Consider the following 19,378-nt stretch of genomic DNA (forward strand, 5'->3'; position numbering starts at 1 on the left):
CATATTTGGCTCACAGCGTTAAGGGGGATGAACTTTGCATACCAGCACATTGTCATGGATCTAAGTCAACTGGCAGGTCTAAGAGACCATCAAGCACTTCAGTGCATCTGTTATGACACCTGGCCTTGCACTTCCAGCATCTGAACACATCTGGCACAGTGATTCAGTCCCTCTTTCCAAGAGGAAAGAAAGACTAAGAATGCTTAAGAGAATCTGTTTGTAAAACTTACAGCCCTTCCCATCACCTCAATGTCTGGAAAGCTTCTGTTGAAAAGCTAACACCCTCCTACTCCTTTACACTCCCTAATCCCTCTTCCCAGGAGTTGCCCAAGTACCTGTTTGGCTTGTTTCCAAGACTCTTCCCACTGCTTTATTGTGCCGTTGGCTTCATCCAGTTCTTGTCGTAGCCGTGCCAGCTCCGCAGCACCTGGACCTGACAGAAATGCAGGTGAGGTACTGGGCGAAAAACTCCCCGAAGCAAAGTGTTCCCATATGCTGCTGTTCATCCCATTTAAACCTGTTTCACAGGGAAATAGAGAGGGTTATGTCACAGGTGCTGGCAATTTCCCCATTTCCTCCCTACCCCTGTGAAATCCAGGATTCAAAAATGTGTACATAGGAAAGAGAAGATCATCTTAAGAACTACTTTCATCCCCAGGACCCAGGTGTCCGCCACAGAGGGACTTTATAGGGGAAGTTTCACACCATTAGGCCTCATCTTCAATGATACAGGGAGGACCCAAGAAACTGAGTGGAGGCAACTTTTGAACCAGGCTGGTTTTAGAAGCATCTGTTTTACAGCAGAGCTGACTACCAGCTTGAATTCCCACTTCTCATATGAGGGCCTCTGAACTGCTTACTACTTTCCCACTTTTCTGTGCAGCACAGCCATCAGCACTGGTGAACAGATTGGTTCACACAGCCAACCCAGGTGGTGCTTCCTCTCACATTATACCCTAAGAAAACTTCTGGGTTTGCCTCCTCAGCTTGGTGCTTAGAAAAGGAGTCTCACTTCCCAAACGGTGAGACTAAAATGCGCCAATGTCATTACTGTTTGCATACGCAAGAAACAGCACTAACTGGAAAACCCTGTTTATAAACAAGTGGAGGCGATAGTATATACATCAGCTTCATCCCCTGCAGAGTTCTAGCATAAAACTAGTGATTGGCACCAAAGAAGACTAACTAACCAACCACTTCCCTATTTTAGCTTGTTCAAATAATTTCTCTTTTCAGGAAGAAATTCAAGGCTTAGCAGTAGAAAACCAGTTGTAAACAAAACTGGCTATTTTTCACAGACTCCAAGGTTTGTACTCTTTTAATAACAAAAATATTTTTACTTAAAATAAGCCTCTACACCTTGCACTCGGGGAGAACTAGCAGGAAAAACTCATATTGAGACAGAGCTACTGAGTGATGTGGACTCTTATGCACACAGACATGTGCCAGTTTGGTGCAAGAGTCATTTTCATTTAGTGGTGCTCACCACTGAGTGTACATTCCTAAATCTAGTTGCATTTGATAATTCTGATGTTACAGCAGCCAAACTGACTGTGTCTTGCAAGCAAGCCCTGGAGCCAATGGCCTCTCACTGAGGGCTAACCCAGCACCACTTACTTTCCATTTATTACCAGCCAAGACACAAACAGTTACAAAAAATACAGCTGAAAAATAGTAACTTGTCTTCACTAAAGGCTTAGGTGCATTAACAAGTCATTTAGCAGAGCAACAAGGGCTCTTCACTGGCTCAAGCCACTTACCATAGATCTATTTCAGCTGCTCTGAAGCAAGCTCAGTTGAGAGCAAGAAGATTTAATGGAACCTCAACTTACATTTTGTTTTTAAAGCTCCAGTTTTCTTAAAAGGGAATCTAGCACTAAGCAGGATGCTGGCAAGCCACAAGTTCTGCCATAATGCTGACCAAGCTTATCTCGTCATTTCTTTTCACTCTCACCTGCTGTTCTCATTTCACATTTGAAGTAGCAAGCCCCTTTGGTCAGGAGTGCCTTCTCTGCACATTTTGCATCTAGCACAGTGGGAACTAGCTCAGGACTAGGTAGTTTTAACTCAACTGCAATACAAATAAGTAATAACTACATACACTACACACTAACTTACGTGCATTCAGCAAGTCACATGGAATAGATTCCAGGTTCCCAACTGCTTGGTTACTATTTAAATATCTTACAAAACCTCAGCAAAAATGATTTTGTTGTATTACAGGAAAATATCTAACTGTTTTCTTAAAAATCAAGTATTTAAATGCATTTGTGAAGTTCCTGCCTTTCTTTTTTTTATTTGTATAGCTACATAGTCAATACAAATATAACTGCTTAACTTGTTTCTTCTGAAATTAATAGCAGGCCTTATCAGCAAGTTTTTCTTTTCTTACTGGAATTGGGATGAACAGCCAGCCTCAACATTAATTAATAGCAGAGATACCCTCTAATGTCTCTTTTCTTATTACAGTAATTGGAAAAGCTGTTAAAGCCAAACAAATAGCAATCACAACACACGGAAACATGGTTTTGGCCTATGCAAACAAGGGATGCAGTTACACAGATAAGTGCATGCACAAATAGATTACAAAAGCATGCAATCATTTCATTAGGTTAAGCTGAATATTAAAGATTAAAGTGTATCTCAAATTTGAAGCAGCATTTATGTCTAGTATCAATAGAGAGAACTAATATTTACTGTTACTAACAGAAATCAGCAGAGCCAGTGTCACTGTAGCCTTGAGCCCATCAAACAGTTTTATTTCTTAAGGTAACCCTGCATCTTGATAACAAAATAGATTTGTCCCCTCAGTTCCCAGTTCTGCCTGATACAGCTGAAGCTCCAAACCAATTTCTCATCCGTTCACAGTCCCTCATACAGGAAACATCCTCAAGAGGGGGGAAGAAAAAAATAAAAAAAAAAGGAGCAAAGGGGACAAAGCTGGAATACTGTAACTTTTTGCAAAGTCCATACTGCAAAACTTGCGTGCAGAGCGCCAAGTAGGAGAAAAAAGTACAATGACCCAAGTCCGCTCTAGAGCTCCCAGAAGCCAATCTGCCCTACAAGCAGTCCCAAGAGCAAACTGCAATCCCCACCTTGTCTAAGCAAAGCTGAGGACCCAACTCTGAGTTTTATGTAAAGCGAAGTCTCAGCACAGCACTGTTGGCAGGAAAAGACAGAGCTCTTTTCCCTGAAAGGCATCATCAGAGCGAGTCACTTTACCTATCTGTTTCTCTTTCTCAGCCTAGAAACATGGAAATTAGAGGGAACTGCTCCCTTGTTCACAAGGTATTAGCTGATTTTTGGTAAAGCAGCTTCTAGTACTGTTGCTGTTCTCGTGGGAAGAAGAGATACAAATGGCAGCAGTGAAGTAATACATTAAAATTAAAGCTAACTTAAAAGAAAATACTTACATGGCACAGACAGGCATGTACATGGGACACACACACTGTGCATTTACCTAATGATCCATGAGAAGCTGATGTCCCCAGGAATGTGTTCTCTGATTGGCTTAAGTGCCCCTGGGGCTGATGGAGGAAATGCGATGAGAGGCTGACCGGTGGAGAAGGAGAGGCAGAGTGAAAGGAGGCAGAGCTTCCAAGGGACCCAGGGATATTTACAGGAGCAGAACTTTGCAGCAAACTCCCACCTGGACAAAGAACACACAGAGAGGATGGCTATGTATGACCATGAAGTATGGGCCAGAGCACAGTGCAGGAGTTCAGAGCAGAAGGCGTTAGCTTCCCTCTCTCCTTCCTAAGCCCCTTGGGATTCCCTCCGCTTCTCATCATGTTTCATTCCCCTCTCAGCCTATAAGAAGAGCACTGAAGCTGCTGTCCCATGAACCACGTAGGTTAAGACCCTCCAGGGTTCAATGGACTACTCTGCCATCAGCCAAAGCAACAAAAGGTTTTCTGAGCAGAGTTCAGTCCCTGTCAGTCCAGAGAAGATGAATCTGGTATCTGGTGAAATACTTTGTAATGAAAAATTCACTTCTAAAACATGTGCCTCTGCCTTTAATACTTCCAAACAATCTGTAGTGAGAAGACTATCAAGCTGGGACAAGTCATGATCTTAACCACTAAAAATCTGCGGCTAGCTTTAGTCATTTTAGACATACTTGAGTGCCTGGATGTATCAGCAATAAAAAACACCCAAATAAACAAAAGCCCAACCTCCAAAGACATCACACTTCCCTTACGCAAGAGGTCATTCTGTCTGCCACACACAGATTGAGGGAGATCTCAGCCCTGCTCCCTCCTGATCTCCCTTCTGAGAAGATCACCAGGTAAGACCCAGACCTGATGTGAACAGAGGGAAAAGCAGTATGGAGGATCTCTAAGCCACTGCAGATGGGTAGTGGCAGAGGCAGGGCTATCAGCAGACGTGCACAGTAAACTCCCCAACCAGGCTCTTATCTTTGGCAGGGAAGTGGAAGTGATATTCTTTAGGGTTCCTTCCACAGGTCCCTTCCTACCTCAATACAGCTCCAGGGAGTGTAGTTCCCTTGGAAACCTTCAGACCACCAAAGTTAGCTCTCATTCAAAACCTGTCTTACACAGCAAGGGTAGCCAGAAACTACAACCACTTCCAAAAGCTATGAGAAATTTTGGTTTTCCCTGCACACTCATTAGAGACAGGTAGAAGAGGCCTTAGCCTACCTCTATGTATTGAAATGAGACAGACATTACAGGAATCAAATCAGCAGACCATGATGACACTCTGTGACAGATGGATAGCATTACCAGGTCAGTGAGTTTCCTGTTACTGCTAGGGAGAGTTTTCTGCTTAAGATGCAAATCGTTACACTTTGGCCTGTTTTTAAAGGTATCAGATGCCTTCTAGACTCTACTTACATACTTCTTAAAAAAAAAAAAAAAAAAAAAAAAATCAAGCAAGTCCCATCCAGTCTCAAGAAACATCCCAAAAGACACCTGGGCCCAATGGCAAGAACTCAGCTCTGCTAATCAATAAGGGCAAGCTTTCACTTCAAAGATGCTCAGCAGTTGCCAGAGTTTGTTATAATTGCTGTTTTAACCAATGTTATTTTGGGACTGGTTTTAGAGCTTTGTTGGGCTGGCTCTACTGAGGTGACTGGGCAACACTGCTTGGCAGAAGATAAAGAAAGCTCTGTTGCTTTCATGTACCTATCATGATGCCACTCGTGTGGGGCACTGTGCTGCTGTCAAATGTCTTCTCCAGGGCAGCCACTCCGAATTCATTCAGGTCCAGGTCATCCAAGGCAGACTCTGCCAGACACAGAGGTACCAATTATGTTATAAAGGACCAACAACTTCAAGAGATAGGATGGCCCAAAGAGCCTACATGCAGAGGAGCCTTCGCTCTCTATTTGTTAGTCTGCACAGCCCTACTCTCCGCCCTGTGCAATGCTGTTCTTAAATGGTTTGGCAGAAGTGTCATGGGCAGCTTTTAATTTCAGGTTCTTTTGCCTGATCCGATTTCTTTTTGTCTCAAAGTATTCCCAAATGTTATACGAAAACAAAAATTTGATGAAATAACAGCAGTTCCCATAAGTCTTCTCCAAACTGCTCTTTTAAGTCTGTCCATAATATGCAATAACACTGGCTTATGACATGTCTGGGTCTGGCTTGTGCTTTGTCCCTACTTTACTGAAGAGACGCTCAGAAAAGAAACACCAGTAGAAGGGAACACTTGAAAATCTTCTCTGAGGTTCAAAGATTGGGTAAAACAAAGAAAGCTTCTGGATGCCTGCAAATGTTCTATCTATTTGAACATACCTCATCACTAATCATGATCAATATAATTCCATCCCACAAATGCCCACTCATTTCTATTATTATTTTTAACAAATTAATGAGATCACCTCAGAAACATTAGATAAAAAAAAAAAACCAAAGCACACAACCAGGTGACCAAAAAACCTGTACCTATCTAAAAGGAGTGATTCCGCACTCTGGACTCTCCGGTTCTCCTTTTTCTTACAGCCTCTGTCCCACACTCTATGAAGGGCAAGTCCTTGCAATCTATGTGGTTGTAGCCCTTGCTATAAAATTGTCATTTAGAAAGTAACTGTGGAAAATGGCCCCTCTGATTTCCTGCCTGCTCCAAGACCTCTTTGTCACTTTGACAAACATAAAACTACAGCCCTTTACACCATCTGACATTCTGAATAAGTGGCTCAGAGGCCTTCTGTTGGTCCCGTGGGTGAATTTCATCCGTAATGACCTGCAGAAAACATCAGATGTGTCACAGTCACAGAAAAAGCTTACAGCCTCAGGAATCTGCCAGCACTGACAGAGACAAAAACTGGAGTTCACTGGAACACCTATGGCTATTCCAAGTCTCATACCTGGTGATCCACGTCTGAGGAAGCCCTATTAGCATAAGTAAAAAAGGCAAAGTTACCTATGACAGACTCAACGGTGTCACTGGTTGGGTAGAAAGGAAGGGCATTGGCATTCATGCCTGGTATACTGCTGGTGCCGGCAGGGCTTGGTGGTGTTGCAGCCAGACTGGAGGTGATACTAGAGGAGATGCTGGATGTCAGCGGGCTCCCCACTGGGAGAATACCCAGTATGTCCTGAAACAAGAGTTTTAAAAGGGAAAAGAGGTAGGAAATAAAACATCTTTATAGAAGCATCCCTTCAGAAACATACAGGAATGAGCCAAAGATCAACAGCAAACCTGTTCCTGCCTGCTTCCAACCTGACAGATGGCTGGTGCTACTACTGGGCTGGGGGTGGGGGAGAGATTAACAGCTTTTCTTTAATTTCTCCTGACTTGTTCTCTGTTCTCCCCACTCTCCGTATTACCAACATTCTTCAGGCTGCCCCAGAATTAACTCCTGTGACCCACAGGTTGCATGCAATCATAGGGATGGGTCACACAATCACTCACTCAGACTTAGTTCAGCACACGACTTAGAACCTGATATTAAATTCTCTTTGCTGAATCCTTGAACTTAGATGACTCCAGAGATCCATTCCAGCTCAATTTTCTGTAATTTGGAGACTCTCTCCAGCCCTATGAATCTATCCTGAATTCACACAGTCTAGCCATTCACAAATAACCCCTCCAGCAAATCATCCCATCTTCATAAAGCAATCCCACAAGCTGAGTATCCCTAATGGTGTCTTGACTGTCATTTACTCCCTGCAGAGTTGTCTGGATCCACAGAGATTTCTCGTGTCCTTGCCTGTGGTGGTGCAAGCACTGAGCTAGGTTCAGGGTCCTGCTAGCAGTACCGTACCTGTTTGGGCTGTAACAAAGGTTGCTCCTGGCTTCTGTGTTCCAGTGAGTGGGACTTCATTTTTGCTTGCTGCAGTAAAGAAACAGAACAAAAAGATAAGCAGAGGGATTAGCAGCAAAATTAAAAATGGCTGACTGCTGGCTTTGGAGAGGCCATGGGAAACACGGTCCCCTCCTCTCCTACAGCCCACTGTGGCCACTAGAGAATTCAGAGAGCAGGAAAGCATAGCAAACTGAAAACACTCCAAGTAATTTGCTTTCTATATACCAAGACATCACCCCTAGAGTTATGCAAAGGCTTGTCACAATTACATTTGCCTTCAATGCTGCTATAAGTCCTCTGCTAGCACAAAGAACATCTTAAGAACCAAAACCAAAAATGAATTACTTTGCCTTGCTACAAATAACTTGTCAGCCTTACTAGTATCTAAAAAAAGGGCCAGAAACGGTGGGAGGCATGCTATGTTTTTAAATTATGGAAACATTTTTCAGCTTTGGGAAAATAAAGTATGTAGATTATGTTTTCCCTCAAATTTTGCAATCCTAGCTGGGAGCTGAAAAAGTAAAATCAAGTGATAACTAACCAACTTTAAAAGCAACATCATCAAAACTGATTTAAAAAAAAAAAATGCTCCTCCATCCATTAACATAGAGAGCTCAAAGCTATAAAACGTAAGTGAGGTCAAGACTGTCTGGAGTTGCAAAACTGCGTGAATGCCAACATACATTTAGAATTGCAATATCCAGCCTAAAAATTCAGCTTAAGGACCTTCCAGTACTATATCCTTAACGGATATCAACCCTCTTGCCTCACAACATCAGTCAATTCTGAGCTACAATAACCAGAGTTGGGAAGGAAGTGGCCTCTTGAGCTTGTCAGTATGTAACGGTCTGTTCTGCAGGCCTTGCTCTGTTCCTCCCATGCTGCTACACGCGTAAGGCACAGGGAGATCAATCATGCTCTCCGGGCACAGAGAGGGAGCAAAGAAGTGCTGAGACTCAGGGCTGCTTGTTTACTCACTCTCCACCCCCCTGAGTCTGAATCAGAGACATATTCCAGGCATAAAGTCTGCTCAATCGTTTTTGTCACAAATGCAGGCAGTCACCATCTCTGCAGGGGAGATTCAAGCATGATGTACAACAGCAACGTGTGAGATGGCACGCTGACCTGAAGTGATACGCCTTGACTTTTTGGCTTAAACAGCCTTATGAAAAAGAGGAATGATTGCTGGAGAGGGATGACAAAACCAGACAGGCAAAAGAGCAGTGGAAGAATTCATCTGTTGGTTTTACTTAATTAAATCATTTTCTCTGCTCAACGGCATGCCTATGGGCAGATGGGGAGGTCAAAGCCTGGCAAACAGGCAGCTGAGATACAGACACAAAGACCTTTCTGCGGTGGGTACCATTCTCTCACGCTTCCCTGAACAACACACAGTGCGTTTACATACAGCAAAACTACGACTGAACCAATCACAGGCTTGTTTTCCTTTGTGTGCAATAGATGCGTTACATTAGTGCATCTGTGTGTGTCTGATAACACGCCTGCTATGTTATCCAACACATCCCTACCCTGTTTGACACTCATCTGAACACAAGATGTGCTATCAACAGACGTCAGAAGCCAAAGCGAAGGCACATACGCAGCCATGCCCCCCCCTCTGAGAGGCTTCCTGCCAATGTAGCTAGCTCACTCTGGTGCAGTTAACTCTTACTGGAAGGGTTTTTTTTTCTTTAAGGAGGAGAAAAAGTGAACTCATTTCTAAGCTAGTCTCAATTTCCACTGCCTTGAATTCATGTAACACCAGTGAAAAATGGAGCAAACCGATTGTCACCACTAAGCCAGTCTCCTGGCATACTTCAAGACAGAAATTCAAAGGGCAGGCTGAAATTGTCCAGCTCACTCTGTTGCAGTCAGGAAAGAAAACAGGGGACATAAATTATGAACGAACCTGAATGTTTTCTGAGCAGCATGGAACAAACCTACTGTACTGTGTGTCAGGACTTAGGAACACCTCCTGCTCATGGCACTCAAGTCCTTCCAATGCAGCCAGCTTTCTTCCAGCTTGCTAAAATCTTTTGGGACTCAGGAAAAGTATTTTTAGCTTTAACTGCTGGCTCAGCCTTACCACAAACTATGTGGAACCTATTAACACAGAAGGTGCATTTTTCATTCTAATAAGATAGAAACTATTTGTACTAATTCCACAGAGGAAAAACAAGCCTATTACAGAACTGAGCCAGAGCGTCTCTTAAGTTTTCAAATATGAGTGAACAAAGTTAAATGCCTAATTATCGGTCTAATTTACAGGGTATATGAGAATATCTGGTGCCCACTACAGCCAAAGGGAATTACAGAGGATTTTAAAAAGTAATTAATTATAGATTAAAAGAAAATTAAATCAGGACACTTATGAGACACCTAATTTTGTCTGTAGAAGCCTAGCATAAGGCAACTGTGATTACTTCCATCTATATCTTAAGAGCTATTTATTCCAGTCATTTAATACAGGTTTTTGCTTAATTAAAGCCACGTGAGTAAGAAGCTACCTGAATACAGTATCTTTATAGCACAGCCTGACTTCAGACATAAGTGCTTATCACCTGGCCCTCCTTTTAAAAGTCTTATTCATGCTCCATCCCCTTTCTCCTTGGCTTAGGCTTGCTGCTCATTTTCTCCAAAGCAGGGCCTCCCTGGCACCCTGCCTCTGCTGGCAGGAAACGGGGGTTCTCTCAGTCCTTTGGCTTTGGGTTCACTCCTCCTTTGCAGCAGAGGCAAGAGAATGAGCACATGTTTTTTCTTTGTTTCTGAAAAACTGCTACAAGCTGCTGTGCCCACAAGAAGTGCCAGGATCACAGCATGGTCTGCTCTTTACCCCCAAAGATGTGTTGCATCAATTTGAAATTTCCTAAGCCATATCCACATTAAGCAAGACAATGAAAGCATTTATAAGAAAGCATACATGCATATAGCTTAATCTGTATTTGTCACTAAATCATTTTAATTAGACTAAACAGCGTTCAAGACTGGTCCTACTGCAAAGTTTAGTCATATTTTCCCAAAGTTGTAAAAATAAATAAAACAAACCCCACAGAGTCTGCTTCTAAATCCAACAACTTTATGCAAGATCTTGTCTGGACGGGATATTTCCACTGTTTCCTCACAGCAGTGCAATACTAACGCAGCAGTATAAGCTTATTAAGGCTAGCTTCTTTACTATGACAGACAAGAGTTTAAACGTAGCCAGGTTGAAAGCAGCATTTCTTGTCATCTCTGTTTTCAAGCAACATAGACAAGGTATTTTTATTTGTTTTTACATTTTTTTTTTAAAAAGAACTTGTACGAAATATTTTTTCAGGCATCTCTTCATAAAAGTAGCTATTCCTTCCTCTAAATCACGATGATGTTCTATTACATTTGCAAACCCAGTGAGGAATAAAAACCGAGACCCAAGCTCTGGGTTGGACTCAGCTGACTTCGAAGGGATGGTGCAGAGAAACTATTAATTGTAACATCAAGAAAGGAAATTCACAACACGAAGTTGACTGTGGAAAATCTCATGTGTGGCAGAAGAGATGGAAGAGACTGTTCTAGGCTTAGGGAGCACTCCGAATAAGGCATGACACCAAGACAGAGAAGACTGAGGAAGCAGCAAGGCAAGATTGGGATATCCAAAAGGGATAAGAGGGAATGTCATTAGCGATATGGGTTGGGTAAGATTGCAGAGGGTTCTTCAAATGAGAATGAGGGATTCAAATTTAATAAAGAAGCCACAGGAAAGAGTCAAGGATCAGAATGATACAGCCAGAGAAGCAAGAGACAACTAACATGACATTTTTAATACATCGGAGAAATGAATGGTGAAAACAGAAGACAAACCAAGTCACGGAGATCAAGGTAAGAGTTCGGAGTGAGAAAAGAGAAGGAAGGATGAGTTTCCATGAGACAATACAGCAAAAGAAACAGCAACTCTTGTCAAGGACCTAAATGTGGAAAAAGAAAGATCAAGAAGTGATATGTGGAAAGCTACCCAGGTCAACACAGGACAGAAGTTGTGAGGGATTAGGAAAACAAGCAGCAGCTCGACTTCTACAAACTGAGTGTGTGATGGGAGCTAGGCAGACAAGAACAGATGTAAGATGGAACAGACCGGAAGGGAGGCTGAAAGCAACAGCAGGGATCTGAGAACTGCTAATGAGAATAGTGCCTTCTCAGTTTTGTTCCTTGAAAAATAAAAACACATTCAAGCTAGACTGGGCAATTCTCATTCTTCTTCATCCCCCCAATTCTTCCAGCCAATATTCCCTACTAACCTGGCATTTGAAACTCTTCAAATACTCGGCCCCCACCTGATCTTCTCGCTCAAACCCTGGTGCTTTCTTGTAGCTGCCGGCTGCTGTTACAGAGTCTGGAGGAAAACCAATGGTCTCCAAGCTGTGTGGCTTTCCAATGGCGCCAGGAGGAGACCCACATATATTAGATGGGCTTCCGAGACTGCTGTTCCTACAAAGAATCTAATAGAAGGAACAAGTGTCAGGAAAGTACAGCCAGCCAGTAGCAATGACTTGAAGAGGAGAGGCATCCCACAGAAGAGCTCATTCACTTCACTGTTTGTGCATTGATTATACTGACAGTCAACACAAACGTACAAGCTTCTAGTAAACAGCAATTAAAAACCAGGAAAAAACTCCAGTTGATACTGGATTTATACAGTCCCACAATTATGGTTATACTGCCATTACTTTGTACGGGAGTGCAGTCTTATAAAAAACAACCTACAGCTCTAGTAACATTTACTCTTTCTGAGGCCTCAGATGTGACTGATCAAGTTTCCAAACCTGACCAAAACTCTCTTTGCTTTCCTTAGGCTACAGTGGATCCTGTCTGCACTCTGAGTAGTAGCATGAAACCTGGAAAGGTGCTATGGCAGTCAGAACAACCAAGCATACCTGAGCTATGTGTAATACTATATCTTTTGCTTTCCAGTTGGAAATCTGAAAGTTTTAATGCAGGCACAAGCCAAGTATCAACAGCTGCATTTAAAAAACCCAAGGATTTCCAATAGTTCCATTCTTTGGACTAATACCAGGGATCACAACCACATGCAACAAGGCTAGTTTTGCACTGTAGATGAAGCCACAGACAGCAGCAAAGAAGATTAAGATGAGTTTTAGAGAAAGTGCCTACCTGGATCAATGCAGATATCCCATTTCTGTGGGACAAGAAATTATTTGCCTGCACTGTCAAGCATGACCGTGCTTCAGACAACATTTAGACAGCTACTGCTACCACAGATTCAAATGTGGTACAGTCTGGGCTGGCATTAGAAAGAAGGAGCATCCTACAGTGTTTTGATTTTATTTTTATACAGACATTCTGCTGTCCACGCTTCTCTACAGTCGCAAAGATACTACTCACTGTGGTGGAGGTGGGGCTAGTTGGCAGAGTTCCTGATTTATTCCACACCTACAGTACAAATACAAAACAGAACAGGCCACGTGAGGCTGGCTGCTAGAGGGACCTTTTTCTCTGATTAATTCATCATGTAAAATGATCACCAGCAAAGCCATATTTGTTTGCAAGCTACATGCAGATGCCCTGTGGAGTGATGAAGTCACAGAAAGACATGTGTTGCCGTTTGGCATATATCCAAGGATTAGGAAAGGCTGTTTAAAAGACTAAGAGCTTGAGATAGAAAAGACGTAAATGGTCTATTAAGTGGAAGATATCTTCAATTTCACTGTAGTTTTCAGAGAATTTAGATGATACATTCACAAGACGAAAGGGTTTTGGTTTTTACTGCTTTCCATGGTGTTATTCAGTGAGAGAAAATATTATGTCCAGACTTTTCAAGATTTGTTTGGAATTCTAGCTGCAATCAAATTCAGGAGAACTGTGAACTGTTAGGTGGCTTTGGCACTAATAAAATCAAACTATCAGCTTCTCTTTTCAAAGAGGGGGAATAATATAAAACAGAGGTCCTAAATGAGTTCACCTCATTCTGTCCAGTTTCAAATGAGTTAAACTCATGTCATTTTATCTTCTCAAAACCTTGGCCAACTATTTGAAAAGGTTACACACCTTATCAACAGTAGTGCAAACAGGAAAGACTTCACGAACAAAAAAATCTCAGCAAAAATGAAGTCGTCTAGCATTCCATGGGCTTCTTATCTGTCTGTGTGTATCCACTCAGCATTTAAAGATCGCCTTTCTTGTATGTACAACTAAAATAAAGTACTACAAACAATCTGGGGCATTACTTAAACATATTCCAGAGTTTAGCTATCTCCAGAAATAGGAGAGGGAGGGAATCAGGGATATCCTATAATGCAACACACAATATGCAGAGGCTAAGCCTCTGAGATTACAAATGTAAACAAACTCAATGGTAGTTATGTACTTTAGACATTATCGGCTCACAGCCTTTAATTAGAGTATTTGGAAACTAAGCCCAATATGTACCTCCAGACAGGAAGGAGTTGGACTTCATGTGCGGATGTATTCCACTTTCCTGAAAGTACATCAACAAACTCTGCACAGAAAGGAAGGCTTAAAAATTTTATAGGTGAGAGGACAATACTAAAGCCACTGAATTGTATGTTCCAAATAGATCCCTCTAAAAAGTGTGGAGCTGAGATCTAAAAGAAAAATGTCATATCTTTTGGGCTTTTGGATACTTGAGACTTCTCTTCTTGGTAGAAAGGAGTACAGTGACTCAGAGAAACCCAGATTTTTAAAATATGGACAAGGCTTCCCCGAAGTGCTACATACATTGCTAAGGTCTGGGGCATGTGGACTGGAAGGGCTGACCGGAACAGAATCACCAGCTGCTGACGGCATATACATCACAGGGCCTGTCTGTGTCGGGCTAGACACAGCCGAGGATTGCTGTAGATCTTCGTTGAGCGCAGGCTCTGGAAGAAATAAAAGCACATGGAATGTTACTCAAAGCTGTACAATTGCAATGGAGCACAAGACGTTTAGGAACAAGAACACCTAGATACTCTTAAGAGAAGAAATGTTCCACAAGAACCTACTTGTAAGTACAGAGCAAGGAGAAACCTTATCTGGCAAATGGCTACTACTTATCTAATATTCCTTACAAGTATTACTGTCATCACTTGTACATTGTGCTGCAATTTAGTCCATTAATGCTGCTCCAAAATTATCTTCCCTGCATGAATTGTGTGTTATTCATTCAGCTATCTTGAACTAAGAGGAGCTTTCTTCATTGCTAGACACAAAGTTGATGGGTGCATTATAATTAGCTGAGGGAGATAAGTTTCCATCTGTGCTCAGTACAAACCATTACCAAAAAAAAGTAAAGTACATATAAAGGTATACACAAAAAGAAAGTGTCATTGGCTTGGAAGGTAAAGCAGAGATGCTGTAGACTTGTAGTATTTACATCTAACACAACTCAGCATCTTTACAAAAACTATGTAACTGACACTATGCCTGTATCGCAGTATCTTTAAGGTACTGGTTTCAACACATTTCTTGCTAACAATCAGCAAAACTCATGCTAAGAGCAGATATAATAAAGGGACTCCTGTTATTTCAATTGAATTAGGCCCTCAGTGTTCACCTTGCTAAGAAAGGACTAAAAGATACAATTCCATAAGACAGCACAAGAAATAACCAGGTTGGAATGACCTAAGTGCCACAGAATGTTACTCTGGCTTTAAAGTAGTATAGTATCAAGTGCAGTAATCTTGTTAGGAATAAGGCATCTCCTAAACAAAAATACTATGTTATACTCAGGGGCATTTGCTAAACACTGTTTCTTTATCAAGACTTCATTCTCTCTTAAGCTTGCTGGATCATACCATGTAGTTGCACTACTGTGTTTTGGGCCATTATAGCCCACAGCTTTAGCTATAATTACTGCTTGTCGACAAGGCTTCCTATAAAAGGAACTGCATAACCTGCAGGGAATTTACTCTCACCATTCCTTGACAAAGGCAGCAATTACTAATTCCACCATTTACAAAGGATAATCAAATAACAAAAGAGATTTGCTCAAGGCCATGTATTGAGTCAGCATCAGAGCCAATCTATTGACTTCCAAGTAACCTGCTCCAATTGCTGCAAATTCAACAGTGAGACTGGAGTGCAGAAACTGAGTAGGAGCTACAGGACCAGGAGCTAACCATTTATCTATGAATATTAGTACCCACCTGAATATAGAACCCCCACAACCAAAACAGCACCACTAGTTTACAGATGATGAAAGTGAGGATTGAAATAATGCCCTATAAATCAGGGAGCTAGCGAGAAAAGAGGATTTGAGGAAAAGTGGACAAAAAGCTGCATATTTTTCTTCTCCAACCCGACTGAAAGATTTAAACTCTAAGCAAAACTTCATAAATAGTAAAATAGTATTTAATTTTTAAAACAGATCAATACATTATCTAGAATTAGCAACTTTATCCTCAGCTTTTTAAAATACAACACTTTGCAACTTAGCTAGGTACAGTTCATCCACATACAGAAGAGAAGCAGCTCTCTCTGTTCCAGTCCTCCTAAACTGACATACAGAGAACTGAGTGAGTGAGAGGGAACAGAGGGAGATACTTCAAGAGACAGTGCAGTGAGAGCTAAGGGCTGAGTCCTACAGACTACCTACTGCCTTCAGCTCTGCCAACACCTCCCACACTAGCGTGGTTTTATAGGGATTATCAAAGTTAATACTTTGTTTTTGAAAATCCTTCACAGAAGCTCTAGTTTAGTGGCCCTATATTTTAAACTATCTATTTTGGCCAGAAGCTCTCCATAGCTCAAATATCCATGAAAGACGAGAGAAGCAGCCCACGTACGTTCTACATGTGCAAAGGCACAGAAGGGTCCTCGGGGACAGCTGCCAGACTGCTGCATATCATTGCATTTGGTGGATTTGTAGATCTAAGGATGGGAAAAAAAAAAAAAAAAAAAAAAACAGACATGAACAGGAAAAAACAGTGACCAGCAGCCCAGGTACAAAAGTACTATGAAGAGACTCGACAGCAAGATAGGAACACAGATAAAAGGCACAAAGGCCAGCAGAGTTCAGGGTGACCATTTCAGTGCTTTGCTTCAAAGAAAGGAAACCCCACTATAGTTACAGAAACACCAAAATATGCCCATCACAGCTAAGCTCACCCAAAGATCAACCCATCACATGTCAGCTCACCCAAAGGTCACCATTTGCCATAAAATCCCTCAGTCTCGCTGGAAGCTCCATGGATATTACAAATGGTAAAAGGTAGGAAACATTTGACAGATGACAGCACAGAAAGTTGCAGCCACATGTTTGCAAGGAAAATAGCAAACTATTGATAATGATTGTAGGAAATGGATTATTCCCCTTCCCCCCAGTTTGACAGGCAGTGACAATGGTTACTTTGCCAATACAGGCCCAACAACACTTTTCAACACTGTAACATGAAGCAGACTAGGACAAGGTCTTAATTACACTTTCTATAAGGACACTGGAATGCTCTGGGCATGCTCACAACTAAGAGCTTGGTGGTTTTTAGCACCAGTTCATGGGTATCTGTGGTTTAGTGCAACACCATCAACCAAGAATTTTCTCTCAGGGAAACAGATGCTGTATGCTCACCTGCAAACCCACATCATGCTTTCAAAAGGACCCCCATACAGGAGACTGCTTACACTTGAGTTTTCCCCTACCCTTCTTACCTCCTCCCATATGGTCTACCTAATGAAAAGGCACCCCTGTCAAGCAGCTGAATTTCAGCTTACTTCTAACAGGCAGTTTCTCTGTATCCCAGGACCACACTGCAAGCAGCCCACATATTCTCCCAGCTGGCACACTACTGTACTTCATAAGCCTGGAATGCTTTTGCTTTTCTAGTCAGCTACCAAATGGAGCGAGCAGGTTACTGTACCTCTGGATGGAACTGCTGTTCTGTGCGAGTGTGGCAGTACTGGCATGAGTCTCCATTTTCACACTTACTGGGATCTCCCCACTCGTCTCCATGTTTCACACTGGGACATGGTGAAGATCTGCATAAATAAGGTAGCAGGAGAATATATCAGACGCACAAATGTGCTTTGAGCTTTGCTTCCTCAACTGGGAGACGGGTTCAGCTGCCCACCCTCAGCTGTACAATGTGTTTCGCTGGCTGCTGCTTCCCCAGCCCCCACCTTGCTGCTATTGCATCTTCTTCCCCCTCTTCCAATTTCCCAGTGAAAGAAACATGGCCTTAGCTCTCCATCTGAAACTGAATACAACCCAAACCAACATAACTTAACGATGTTAGCAGCTGATGTGATTAGTGTCAGAGATGCTGGGTCTGGTTTCTGTTTTGGACCTGTATGTTGATAGAAAGCTAATAAGTTAATTGGCTAATCCTAAAACACATAATACCCTTACAGTGGTATGTTTCCAGGGTTGTAGTATGGCCACGTGGAAAAGAGGCTGAGTCAGGTCACTGGGGAAAAGGCAAGTCCATTTTCTTTCTCACAGCCACGAACAGTTCTTTTTCCCCATTCTGAATTTTTACTGTGACCTACTTCCCCTCCTCTTTATGCTCTTAACCATTCCCTCAAAAAACAGCAGAGGGAAGCAGATAGCAGCAGCAGATGCCTGCACGAAAGAGGCAGCCACATCAGCTGGGGGTGGGGAAAGCAACACAGAAGCCAGTGGAGATCAAGAGGAGAGAAGCTTTCACCTCTTCCCTTCCCAAAGGGCCCAGGCAGAAAGCACAGAGCTGCTGCCTCAAGACAGGCTTAGTGTTTGTTTCTCCTGAAGGTGTTGGGATTAATGCTCCTTTGATTTTTATTTATTTAGTTTTCTTAAATACATGATTTCAGTGCTGATTCAAAAATTTCTGTGAATGTTGGGGGTGGGGAAGGGAAGTGAGAACATCCATAGTATTTTCTCTCCTGGCTTTCTGGTCTGCTCTTATGTTTTTCAAAAAGGAACTAAGGAAAAGCCCCACTGAGACCACAACAAAAGCTCTGTTGTGTTGGAGGAAATGAGGGCCTATAACTTGGATGAAACGCGTTCAGGGAGACGCGGCATGCTGAAAATCCAGTGACAGCTGAGTGATGAGAACACCCTGGTGCCTCAAAAGCACAGTCTTTAGCAGTTGGTTAGGAATGCATGTCCAGCTACAGTACTGGTCACACTGTGCCTCACGATCCCCATCACCAGGCACACACAGCAAGCAGCTTGATGATTCTGAATCCTTTACCACGAAAACACTGCTGTGTGAGTTTGATTCTAGATGGGGATTAAAACTTTCTTTTGTTTTCTTTTTCCTGCACCGCTTTCTAAAGCACAAGTTTATACGGTAAGGGGAGGCCAGACACAGGGTGTGTTTGCCATAAAACCAGAGTTGTAACATGATTTAGCAGCAGTCATTTATTAGAGATACCGGTTCCTACATACAACAAAACTCCTTGTTTAGTTTGTTATCCTGTCTCCTAGGCAGAAATAATAGTCCATCACATCTGTCAGTATATGCCTTGGAGACACACTGAAAAAATTATCTAGTGGACAAAATCCTAGATCCTTCATTACAGATTTCTACTACACCTTACCACTCAGCTGGGAAATAGAATATCCAAAACCACGGTACCTGTATTTGTGTTTTCTTGGGCTTCTTCTTCTGTCTTTGCTATTATGGTAGTAGGGACAGGCATAACCCTGGCGACAGAGACGGGGGGGTTTCTTACATTGCTCTGTCTTGTAATTTCCCAACACATACGTTGTATCTGCAAAAGAAGCAGCCAGTTAGTGGAAGATGACCATTGATCTGTATTTACTATACAAAATACAGGACAGGAGCGGGCACTCCACAAACACCAGACTTCCCCAGAGCCACAGACCCTAAGTGACACTCACCTTGCCACCTTGGCTCCTCACTGAGTATTTTCTCTATCATAGCATGGCTAGCAGCAACTGCAGACTGACCCTCTATGCCACCTTCTGATGTAGTCTGACCATTCTGCAAAGCCTCCATCGCCTGAAGCTCCCTTCATGGACAGAGTTAAATGAATATACAGACTGAGCAGATGAAGAGACAGATGAAGGTGTATAAAAACTGACATAGTGGAGCACGGTAACAATTCCTAAGCCAGGTGCATTTCATTCATGCATTTTTTTTGTTGGAACATCTTTAGTTGAACAGCAACTGC

At 42.4% G+C, this 19,378-nt stretch overlaps 1 protein-coding gene across 2 annotated transcripts in view; it reads right to left on the minus strand.

Moving 5' to 3' along the window:
• UNK (unk zinc finger) overlaps positions 1-19,378 on the minus strand; it is a 45,916-nt gene that overhangs the window by 5,263 nt on the left and 21,275 nt on the right. Inside the window, exons 4-15 of one of the 2 annotated variants that reach the window (XM_075720233.1) lie at positions 19,086-19,216; positions 18,820-18,955; positions 17,122-17,239; positions 16,051-16,135; positions 14,003-14,145; positions 12,650-12,697; positions 11,545-11,745; positions 7,232-7,300; positions 6,388-6,562; positions 5,148-5,249; positions 3,461-3,649; positions 336-517 (exon numbers count right to left, since the gene is read on the minus strand). In XM_075720233.1, coding sequence (XP_075576348.1) covers positions 336-517; positions 3,461-3,649; positions 5,148-5,249; positions 6,388-6,562; positions 7,232-7,300; positions 11,545-11,745; positions 12,650-12,697; positions 14,003-14,145; positions 16,051-16,135; positions 17,122-17,239; positions 18,820-18,955; positions 19,086-19,216 — 1,579 coding nt within the window. The remainder of the gene's footprint in view (positions 1-335; positions 518-3,460; positions 3,650-5,147; positions 5,250-6,387; positions 6,563-7,231; positions 7,301-11,544; positions 11,746-12,649; positions 12,698-14,002; positions 14,146-16,050; positions 16,136-17,121; positions 17,240-18,819; positions 18,956-19,085; positions 19,217-19,378) is intronic. The other variant, XM_075720234.1, reaches the window with a different exon arrangement.

This window comes from Pelecanus crispus, chromosome 12 (genome assembly GCF_030463565.1).
Source record: "Pelecanus crispus isolate bPelCri1 chromosome 12, bPelCri1.pri, whole genome shotgun sequence".
NCBI lineage: Eukaryota > Metazoa > Chordata > Aves > Pelecaniformes > Pelecanidae > Pelecanus > Pelecanus crispus.